Source organism: Electrona antarctica, assembly GCF_951216825.1.
Source record: "Electrona antarctica genome assembly, contig: scaffold_26, whole genome shotgun sequence".
In the NCBI taxonomy this organism is placed as follows: Eukaryota; Metazoa; Chordata; class Actinopteri; order Myctophiformes; family Myctophidae; genus Electrona; species Electrona antarctica.
The window spans coordinates 2,704,051-2,716,144 of record NW_027636995.1 but is presented as its reverse complement, the minus strand read 5'-3'; the positions used below and the strand labels follow the sequence as shown (position 1 = coordinate 2,716,144).

General features: G+C 46.6%; 1 protein-coding gene across 1 annotated transcript in view; it reads right to left on the bottom strand.

Annotated features, from left to right (window-relative positions):
• The window catches only part of LOC306919572 (uncharacterized protein), a gene marked incomplete at its 3' end in the record, with an annotated part of 47,573 nt that extends 36,308 nt beyond the window's left edge, over nt 1-11,265 (bottom strand). Inside the window, exons 1-3 of the mRNA XM_079532332.1 lie at nt 10,982-11,265; nt 10,216-10,560; nt 1,427-1,522 (exon numbers count right to left, since the gene is read on the bottom strand). Of these exons, the coding sequence (XP_079388458.1) occupies nt 1,427-1,522; nt 10,216-10,560; nt 10,982-11,255 (715 nt within the window). The 5' untranslated portion in view covers nt 11,256-11,265. The remainder of the gene's footprint in view (nt 1-1,426; nt 1,523-10,215; nt 10,561-10,981) is intronic.
• Nucleotides 11,266-12,094: the final 829 nt, after the last annotated feature.

Here is a 12,094-nt window from a genome sequence, read left to right as displayed (position 1 = left end):
CCATAATGTAAAAATGATAGATAAGGGGTCAGGACAACGAGGCCTTTTCGTGGAGGGGTCAAAAAATTACTGGCACCATGGCGTGGTACTGCGTTCTACGAGCATGACACCACTGAGGAAGAGTGCAGCAACAACAATGAATGAACTAACCTGTCATATCATCTACAACAGATGTAAACAAAAACTAAAAGCACGATTGAATAAAAGTTCTAGCGGTTGATCCACCCGGACGGGAAATCCGCTAATTGTCTCCACCAGGCCGAAGGCATGGGGAGAGAGTATGTTTTGCACTCCGTCCGTGTGTCCGTGTGTGTGTGTGTGTGTGTGTGTGTGTGTGTGTGTCCGTCCTTCCGTCCGTCTGTTACCAGCTAATCTCCGGCACCGTTAACCCGGTCGATGCCAAACTTTGCACACACACTCCCTGGATGCCAACGATGAACCTCTGCCCCACATTTTCCAGAACGGCCTGTTATAGCGCCACCATGAGGCAGCTTTTCACATTTTTTACCTAAAACTGCACCGATCTGCGTGAAACGTTGCATGCACACTCCCTAGAGGCCAAGGACAAACCGTTGACCTGCATTTTCCGCATCTGCCTTTTATAGCGCCACCAGGAGGCCGACTTTTGTAAAACACCTTTTTTGATATTACTCCTCCAGATTCTGTCCAAAAATCTCACAAATCGTTAAATACTATCTCTATGGTCATGTGCTCAAGTCGGATCTGTCCGATATTTCAGATTCCATCCTAAATGGCTATAATTAGCTTTCACAGTTTGCAAGATTGCCCCGTTTTGAACAAAAGCCTCAAATCATGAACGCAGCATGCAATTTACGTGAAATCTTTCACACATTTTCTTACTAGGCTGAGGAATATATCCCACCCTTTTCACATTGGCCTGTTATAGCGCCACCAACAGGTTGATTTTTCCAAAACACATTTTTGGAACAAAATGCCTCAAAAACATGTTTAAATTAATCCTAAACATTTTGCCAAACATCTCACACAGTCCTATCCTCCTGGTGGAGACCTGTGCCCAGAAGGGCACTTTTTCTAGTTTGGTATGGAACCATGTTTTTTTGTTTTTGAATGACGAATGGATACGTGTCTTCATATACGGTAAGAAAACAGCTTGTGCGAAACTCTCCTTTAAGTAATGAAGGAGGTTCTTCAATGCGGTGCAACACATTTACGTTTATTTTACTGCACTGATCTGAATACTACTTCCGGCTGTCTGTCGTACAATACAGTCAATAGAAATCAGTACAGTAACTGTAAAGAGTAAAATACTCTTTATCTGTCTAAACGCACCATTCCAATAGTTATAAACACAAACACCTTTGTTATAGACATAATATTTCAAGTGCCAAACCAGGCAAGGATCTAGTCCTACAACTACAACATAGCAAAATAAAATAAAACTTACTGGTTTCCAGGTGGTCGTCATGTTCCCGTTTCTGTACAGTGCAGGCTGGTTGTGGAGAACTCATGATCACCTGCAGGCTGGACTCCACACACTGGTCTGGAATGAAGGAATTGAAGGATTTAAACAAATAAAGTAAAAAATATGAAACGTGGAATGCCTGAGTAATAGCCGATATGTATAATAGTGTCATCTGGTGATATGGTGTGATAAGAATTAGGGATGTCCTGATCGGATCGGGTGATCGGAAATTGTCATTTTCAAATGATCGGGATTGGGAGAAATAAATCGGAGATTTTCTTTTTTTATTTCAATAAAATAGTGTGTCTAAATAGGCTTGTGTCTAATGTAAATCTGAGAGAAAGATGTATATTTTGTGAAAACTGTCGTGTTTATGCTTGATGTTTGTCCTCCTGGGGCACTAGTTCCAGCAGTGGCAAACACTTGGTCTCAAAGATTATGCAACAAAGACATTCACACATGCGTGAAATAGTCCCATGATGAAAACAAAGTAACGCAATAAAAAGTCCACAATGTCCTTCTATAGTTCTAATAAAAGTAGTCACATATTTTTGCCTTTGCACAATTGAAAGGCAACTAACTAGACTAGAGTGACATAGATTTATCACATGGCATAAGTGTTTTATAAAATATAAAGATCGGATATCGGTATCGGCATGTCTCAAGATCAAATGATCGGAATCGGATCGGGAGCGAAAAAACGTGATCGGGACATCTCTAATAAGAAAAGCTGCAGATAATTTATAATCATTCTGGCACCTGAGCACGTGTATGTGTACGCATCACCAGACAGCACAAACACTCATCCTCTTCATTTGAACACAAACCGTTACGTCTATTTATTAAGAATCCAAAGTGTGAATACAGAAAAAGAATCATGTCATAATCTTAACTGACAAATATGATATACAATTAATGCACTATGGCGTCAATGCAAAATCTGAACTAGCTTCTCTGTGAGACTACAGTTATTTATGTAACATCACTGCAAAAATGTAACATGGAATGTCTCTTTTTTACAAGAATAACTTTAAACATACACAGATGAAATGAAGCTCTCAGTCACACCACACAGTCACACACACACAGTCACTCACACACACACAGTCACTCACACACACACACACACACACACACACACACACACACACACACACACACACACACACACACACACACACACACACACACACTCCCCGATCTACAAGCTATCAATGGCAACGCATTGAGAGCAAAGAGCATGTTTTCGCTGTGCAACATGCCTCCAAAGAACACATGATGATGGCTTCTATGGAATCAAGAATTTCATTTCATTTCATTTCATTTCATTTCATTTCAAGAAGACTGAAATCAGTCTGAGAACTTCAATCCATGCCATCGGTTGTGCAGTGAAAGCAATATCTTGATCACTTTCATAGTCTGACTCTGAACTGTCTGACATGTTGACTAATGTTTAGATCTAGTTTGAAAGAATTGAAACAACTATTATTTTCCTCTATGAAACAAAACGTATAAAGTAGCCGGAACGAGTATAAAAGTAAATGTTTTCAATTGCGTTGAAACCTCTGAGTCGTAGCTACGCTAGAAACAGCTGACTGGGCCCGGGCCAAGGGGGCAGGCAGGCTTTCCAACGTTGAAGCTCTCCTCCCTAGTGGTAGGAGGAGGGACTACAGGCGGACCCGTGGATTCATGACCGGGAAACCCCGTGCAGCTGGGCTTTAACATTGAGCGCTCGGTTGCACTTCCGCATTTGACCACCAAAATTTGGTGGTCAAATGCGGAAGTAGACGTTCTGAGACGGTACTTCCGGCAGTCTTCCGGGGTGCTTCAAAACGCCACTGAGCAACTTCCACTGACATGAATAGCGGAGGGGGCGGAGCTTCGCGCCAGTTCAGTCTCTATTATATATATACTCTATGGCCCGGGCGGCTGGCATAGGGCACCCTGGCTGGTAATCCATTCTGGCAGTGTGCCGCGGGTTCGACTCCTGATCCCGACAGCCTTTACTGCATGTCACCCCCCATCTCTCTCTCAGCCTACTGCCTATACCTCGAAAGCGAAAGCCGCAAAAAATATCTGGGAAAAAAAGAAAAGGCTGACCAGGGCTGCTGAATGCTCATGCTGCCGCGATTCCCGCGAAGCTGCTGCACTCTATGCGGTGTAGTGATACTTACCACAAAAAAATAGTACCATGTGACAGAGGGGTCAAAGTTGAAAGAAAGTTGCTTTATATGGTAGAAATAGGTTAACAATACAAATTACGCTAGTTTTGTAGATTAATTTATTTGTAATGCGTGGCCCCCAGAACTACTTAGCTCATATACTGCCTTCTGCTGGACGCAGAGCCAACCACAGACTGCCGAGCCGGTTTCCAAGCAGCACACGCTGGACTCATATCCTGTCTGGGCGTCCATCTTTAATGCTAAATAAATAGCTTCAATGCTAGCGAGCTAAAATGAAGCCATCCTTGCTCTAGAAAGCGCCAATGTTTCCATCTAAACCACCGGATAATAAGCAAAGACCTCCGCGCATTTTATCCAAACCATGGAGAGCTCCATAGATTTCGAGTTATTCACCTTTTTAGTCAGCCTGTATGAAGGGAGGTGGACGGCAGCGCAATCCGGTCTAGGGTTGCTAAAGAAGGAAAGGCCAAGCCAAAATAATTATTAAAAAAAAGAAATCAGTGATCCGGTTTGATATCAATAATACATTTGGGAAAGACCAGAGCCGGGGTGTGGAGGCTTGGCAGGCCAAAGCACATCCTCCGTGAGGAGGAACCCACCAATAATCGCTATGGAAAGGTATATTAAAAGATACCCCCGGGGTCGGGCGAGAGCGGGGGAGGATGATCGACCCACAGGACAGACCAATGTTATGACCACCCTTGACGGACAATCAACTATGGAACAGCCTAGCGATTTATCCCGGGTCTGCAGATGTGGGAAGAAATGCAAAAATGAGAGGGGTCTGAAGATACACCAGACAAAGATGAAGTGCTTGAATCCTGAAAGTAATGTGCAACGCACAGGGCAACCTGGTGAGTCGGAGGAGAGGCTGGGGCAGGACACAAACCACAGTCCCCAGAATCTCCAGGCACATGATGAAGAGGGGGGCAGGAGCAGCATCGCTGGTGTGACGGAGGCGGCAAGGCACCAGAGTGAGAGGGAAGTCACTCAGGATACCAGACGGCCTGGTCAGAACACTCGTTCAGGAGACGTTCGGAAAGAACGAGTGAACTGGCCAAATGCAGCTGCAAGGAAAGAATGGGAGATGTTCGATCGTGATGTGGACCAGGTGCTGGAAGCAGCCATCGCAGGAGATGTGGGGAAGAAGCTCAAGGCCATGTCCTCGATTATCTGGAGCATGGGTGCTGATCGCTTCGGAAAGAAAGAGCTGAAATGTAGAGTAAACATCCAGCCCCAGGAAAACAGACGCCTGAAGGAAATAGCAATCCTTAGAGGGGATCTGCGGAGGCTTAAGAAGGCCTTTCGCGAAGCAACAGCAGATGAGAGACCAGCTATCACGGAACTTCGAGACAACTTGAGAGAGCGCATTAAGATCTTGCGCCGAGCGGAGTGTCACCGCAGGGACAGGAAGCGGCGGTTGAAGGAAAGGGCAAACTTCACTAAGAACCCATTCAATTACCTGTCGAAACTCCTGGGCGACAAAAGATCAGGGGAGTTGAAAGCAACAAAGGAAGAAGTGGAGGAGCACCTTCGTCAGGTCCACAGTGATCCCAGAAGGGAGGACAGTTTAGAGGAGATGGAGAGGCTCATCAAACCAGCTGAACCAACTATCCCCTTCAAGGTAGGGGAACCAACCTGGCAGGAAGTCAACAGCTTTCTCAAAAAGGCAAGGGGAAAGTCAGCCCCAGGGCCAAACGGCATCCAGTACAGTGTTTACAAGCATTGCGAAAGTCTCAGGAAACGACTCTGGAAGCTACTGACAGTGGCATGGAAAAAGAACTTCCTTGCTGATGACTGGTTGGTTGCTGAGGGGTGCTTCATCCCTAAGGAAGAAAACTCTACAGGGATTAAGCAATTCCGTACCATCTCGCTTCTCAACGTGGAAGCTAAGATCTTCCTGGGGATTCTGGCGAAGAGGTTGACCACCTTCATGCTGGACAACGAGTACATGGACACTTCAGTTCAAAAAGGTGGCATTCCAGGGGTATCCGGCTGTCTTGAACACACCAGCGTCATCTCCAAGATCATTGAGGACGCAAAGAGAAACCGCGGTGACCTGGCAGTTCTGTGGCTTGATCTAACAAATGCCTATGGAACGATACCCCACAAGCTAGTAGAGTTGACTCTGAAGACCTACCATATCCCAGAGCGATTCCAGAAGCTCTTGCAGCACTACTTTGACAGATTCAACATGCGTTTCACCTGCGGAGAATTCACCACTGACTGGCAGAGACTAGAGGTGGGCATTGTCACTGGCTGCACAATCTCAGTGATTCTGTTTTCCGCAGCGATGAACCTTCTCGTCAAGTCAGCAGAGAAGTTGCGTCGAGGTGCAGTACTTGCAAGTGGCGTCCAGATGCTGCCGATCAGAGCATTCATGGACGACCTCACCATCACAGCAAGGTCAGTGCCAGAAGGAAGATGGATTTTGGAGGACTTGATTGAGCTCACCAATTGGGCAAGGATGGAGTTCAAACCGGCAAAATCCAGAAGCCTAGTACTGAAGAAGGGGCGTGTCCAGGACCGGTTTCGGTTCAAGATTGGGGAGAACATCATCCCAACTGTCCAAGAGAAACCTGTGAAGTGCTTGGGGAAGTGGTACAGAGCTGACCTCAATGACAGGCAGAGTGTGAAGGAGATGCTTATCCAAGCAGAAACTTGGATGACATCTCTGGAGAAGAGTGGCCTGCCGGGCAAGTACAAGGCCTGGGGTTACCAACATGGGGTGCTCCCCAGACTGCTCTGGCCACTCCTGGTTTATGAGGTACCTGTCTCCACAGTTGAGGGGCTGGAGAGGAAGCTGAACACCTACTTGAGGAGATGGCTGGGCGTCCCAAGAAGCTTCTGCTCCATTGGCCTGTACAGCACAGGCAGCAAGCTACAGCTGCCAATAACATCCGTGGTGGAGGAGTACAAGGCGACAAAAACACGCCAGGCCATGATGCTACGAGACAGCAAAGATGAGAGAGTACGTGAGGCAGGCATTGTTGTCAGGACAGGCCGAAAGTGGTCAGCCAGCAGAGCACTGAAGGAGGCCGAAGATCGACTGCATCATGCTGACATCATTGGGTCGGTAGCCCAGGGAAGGCTGGGTCTGGGTTGCTCCACCAGAACAAGCTGGAACAAAGCTGACCCAAAGGAGCGGCGAGGCATGGTGCAGAGAGAGGTCCGAAAGGCTGAGGAGGAAAACCGGCATGTCAAGGCTGTAGCCATGAACAAACAAGGCAGCTGGACAAGATGGGAGAGTGTGAGAGAGAGGGCTCTAACCTGGCAGGACATCTGGAGCATGGAAGGCCACCGGATCAAGTTCCTGTTGTGTTCTGTATATGATGTCCTGCCTACTCCATCAAACCTCCACACATGGGGACTGGTAGAGAGCCCTAGCTGCACACTCTGCGGAAGGATAGCTAACCTTGAGCATGTCCTCTCTTCATGTCGCTCAAGCTTAGCAGATGGCAAGTTCCGGTGGCGACACGATCAGATCCTAACACAGTTAGCAGAGGGTGTCGAGCTGGCAAGGACAAGGGCAAGAAAGCTTTCTGATGGGCCCCGCTTTATCCATTTTGTCAGGGCAGGAGAAAGCGCAGCAGCAGGAGGGAGGAGCAAAGGGGTCCTGGCCACGGCAAGCGACTGGGAGATGCGGGCCGACCTGAAGAAGCAGCTCAAATTCCCAGAGGAGATAGCCCACACTAGCCTGAGACCAGATATTGTCCTCTGGTCTAAAGAAACAGGTGGTGCTTATCGAGCTGACGGTACCCTGGGAAGAGAGGATGGAGGAAGCGTACGAGCGCAAGCTCAAGAAATACCAAGCTCTCATCTTCGAGAGCCAGCAAAACGGATGGAAGGCCTGGAATCTGCCGGTGGAGGTGAGCTGCAGGGGCTTTGCTGGACGGTCGCTATGGAGAGCCCTCGGACTGCTGGGGATCGAAGGGCTGGCTAGGAAACGGCTGGTAGCCAACATCACTAAGCGGGCAGAGGAAGCATCACGGTGGATCTGGATACAAAGAGAGGTGCGGTGGCAGAGCCGACCTACTGAAGGACTAAAGACATAGAGTTGGGTGGTGTTCAGCGGGGGTAGAGCCAGGACGCTGGATCTGCCGTTGAGCCCCTCCGAGGTGTCATGGGCTTAAATCAACGAAACACCAGTGAAGGGGGGTGCCCATTTGATAACCTGCTGAAGCCACCCAACTCCTGTCTAGTTGAGGTATGCGGTCAAGCCTAGGCTTGGCTCAGGGAGGAGGACGCCCCTGCCATGCAGAGTCCCGTCGGTGCCTTGAGGGAAGGAGAGACGGAGAGAGCGATGCCACTGGCCCACAGATGGCGCAGGAGCGAGTACCTGCAAAGGTGGGCCTGTTGCGATACCCTTATCGTATTTTGCATATATAAAGCTTAGCAGACGGAACATTACACCAGAAGCAGTTGCTGGTTGGATTCCTTATGACGGAACGTTCCGCCAGGAGCAGTAAAACCGTTAATTTAGACAAAATGGGACACTGTACGGGGGACACTAACGGTTGCCCCACTGCCCGTGACAAGTAAATAACGAGTGGAGTTTGCTTTCAGGTTGCCCCGTAGCCCTACTGCAAAGCAAGTGCATTCCATCTTCATTAAACATTATTGGCTATGGAGGGTATTGTGTGACATCATCATCATACCTGGAAGTTATGCGGGAATGCCTACTGATTAGAGATGCTCCAATCGACCAGCCACGGACTTAAATCGGCAGATTTAAACTCGGTGATCGGCAATTTACCCGATCTGGAGAAACAGATCTTTTCTAAGTGGTATAAAAGTCAATCAGATAGTACCAGTAAGACGCCTAAGGGCGCTCTACGCTCGCTCAGCGCTCACCTTCATTTGCGCATTGGGCACTACGCGCTCCGCTCAGATACACCCGCTCAGCAGCAAAAAATGGCGGGGGGGAAAAAATAAATAAAATGCTGTTTTCCTGATATTGTCTAATTAAACACATCGTCATTATTGCCTGGAGCATAAACATGTATGCGTTTAAAAACACATCAGGGTTTCATGTTGCACTGCTGTCTCGTTAACCCAGCTGGGTGCAGTGAATAATAACCTAATGTTATCCTGACCTAATCAATCAACGTCACCGCGGTAAACTCTCCATATAACGTAAACGTTAATGTTCACTGCAGACTGCATACATGTAAGATACAGGCAAGTTACATGATGACAACCAATGTTAGGCCTACAGTCCACTGTACAGGCTATTTCGTTTCCAAAATGCTTATTGTAGGCTACCCGTCGTCGCATGTGTCCAAATCCAAAAGAACAGATCTGTAAACTGTCGACACGCCATGAGCGGTGCATTGGTGATTTGTATGTCTATTCTCATGGACAGTCCGTGACGCAGATTGCGCGTATGGGCTTGAGAGGCAATGATTGATGTAAACTACTAGCCAAACTTGGCAGTTGATAGCCTAATAACATATACGGGACTGTTGCACTTTGTGAACGGGGACTGGAAATAAAGTTCTGCGTCACTTCAGAGGAATTAAAGGGAGCTGCTACTAGTTTGGGGAGCTGCCCTGGAAAGCCAACGTGTTGAATGTGAGTTGCATAAAATCATTTATTTCTGCGACTAAAGTCCTCTCTCTCTCTCTCTCTTTATAACAATTGAAACACGGCCCCAGGCGCCGCGGCCAATGGCCATATAGTGGCTTTTTTCACTTCATCATCATCTTTCTCCACTTCTCCTTCAACGTCAGGGAGGATGTAAAAATGCCTTGATCATGTTGCTGGCACTGTCAAGCAATGATATTTTGTAAAAAAAACTCTCTATGTTATGCTAGTTGCTTACATCCGGTCTCAGTCAGAGATCATCTGTAACAAGACTAGTCACACTACTCACACGGAGGCGTGAAAGACATCCATGAATGAACACAAAGCAAATGCAATCCCCGCTATGCATGATGGGATAGGTCCATACATAGATAGAGGATTGATATGTAACTATCTCTGAATGATATAGCCATTCTCTATAAGAGGTTTAACTTGACTTCAGTTCTATAAGCTGTAGTTTCAAAACGATTCACTAAATCTAATAATAAATACAGTAGCCTATTTAAAAAAGAGGAGATGAACGACAGGCAAACGACAAATGATTCTACATTCTCGAATTGTAAATTAATTGACTTCTTGTAAATTAAGCAATGCAGATGTTTAATAATAACAATAATATATATCTTGAGAATGTAAGATGTGTGTGTGTGTGTGTGTGTGTGTGTGTGTGTGTGTGTGTGTGTGTGTGTGTGTGTGTGTGTGTGTGTGTGTGTGTGTGTGTGTGTGTGTGTGTGTGTGAGAGAGAGAGACACAATTATGGCATACAAACTCTCACAACTGGGTTGAACTGGCCAATAAAAATAAGGTTCTGTTCAGAATCGATAGTGGGCTTGATAAGGACCCGGCTCGATAAGCCTACTTGATAAGGTGATCATTATCAATAAAAATGAACGAGCTCCATCCCTAGTTTTACATCACCATTACATCACCTAATCAACATGAGTTAGACTTTAATTATATTAGCACCCCGCACTTCACACGGGTGTGATTTTTATTTTTTACCTGAGAGAGTGTGGCACCTTGTCTTCCCATGTAGTAATGTCAATGTTGACACATCAACCTCCTCTTCCATGTTTTCCTCTTTAATGTGTGTAGGCTGTGGTTCCTCCTTGACCAGACTGGACCTCCTCTCCTCATGTTGTGAGGGTTGTGGTTCCTCCTTGACCAGACTGGACCTCCTCTCCTCATGTTGTGAGGGTTGTGGTTCCTCCTTGACCAGACTGGACCTCCTCTCCTCATGTTGTGAGGGTTGTGGTTCCTCCTGGACCAAACTGGACCTCCTCTCCTCATGTTGTGGTTCCTCCTTGACCAGACTGGACCTCCTCTCCTCATGTAAAGGGGAAACCTCTTTACACACAGACACAAGGAGGAGAGAAGAAACCTCTTTACACACAGACACAAGGAGGAGAGTAGCCCCTTTCGGGAAAAAGATTAAAAATACTTAACGGCAACTCCGATTAGCGCTATTTCGCACACATTTCAGTTGTTTCCTATAGCTGTGCTATGCATCTTTTAAACATCTCACAAAGACACAAACACTCAAGCGACGGCGCGGGTCTCCGTGAACAGAGAGTATGTAAATCTGCGTCCTATGGAAAGTGGAATAACCGATGATGGACCCTAGGCTACCGCCGTACAAAATTCAGAAAAGGTAACCGAGGGTCCTGAAAGGGGCTATAGAGCTATAGCATCAGCACAACTACTCAAAGTGCTTTTCTAAATGTATGACATTTATTCTCCTATTTGTTGATTTGTCGGCTTAACAAACCTGGTCTGTATAATATGACTTGTGGCTGTTTAAGGACGTCCAGAAGTTTGTCTTGTCTCATCAGCAGAGTTTCTAGTGTCTCCATCTCTCTCTGGAAGAGGCTGAACATGAATCCTGCAGCAGTGCTGAGGCGCTCCAACACAAACACTCTGACAAGCTTCAACTGACCAGCATCACTCGGCTGTTTTTCCAAAACACACAATATCTCCTCTCCCACCGACGTCAGGTGTTCATTTATCGACAGCCTCAGCTTTAGAGAGTCCGTTTGACACATTCTACCTAGTTTTTGAGACATTTTTCACCACGCTGATTTGTTCCTCGCCGCCATGAAAAACAACACGCATGCGCAACAACGTGTTTCGCGCATGCGCAATAGCAGTAGCTTCTTCTTTGCTTTATGGCAGATGGCAACCATGGCAACCAGTTTGTGGTGCATTACCGCCACCTTGTGACCCAAATCTTGGATCAACCTATAATCTATCTTCTATATCAAATCCCTCTTCCAATACGCGGTTAATGGCACTGCTCAAAAAATATGATAAGTGTCTAGAATACCCGTTCAAATATATGAACACCAAATTGGGTGGGTACAGCGATGTAATAGATCCTACACACGCACGCGCACACGCACACACACACACACACACACACACACACACACACACACACACACACACACACACACACACACACACACACACACACACACACACTGTAGTGGGAGAAAATACTACACTGCCTGGAGCAAGGCTTCCACCTGTTGATTGTCTGTCAAGATGACCTATTCTTACCCAAGACCCATGTTTGACCATGTCCACTGACCACACCTCAAATGTATTTGTGTTCCTTCACTGTGTATAAGAGAGACTCATGTCTACAGCTAGGGAGGCTGGCATCCGTGCACCTCCCTGGACTGGTACAGACCATGTTCCTTGTAATAAACGTAACATTGGTTCAGTTCACTCTCTACCTCGATTATTTCTAAAAGTCTCTGTTATGAGTATTAAGTTCCCACCACAATTATGGCGCATGTGAGCGGCGTGTTTCTACTGTCCGTCAGCATTCTCTTTTTCAGATGAGAGCGCTGTGCATATGGATCTGAGATGCTGGTCC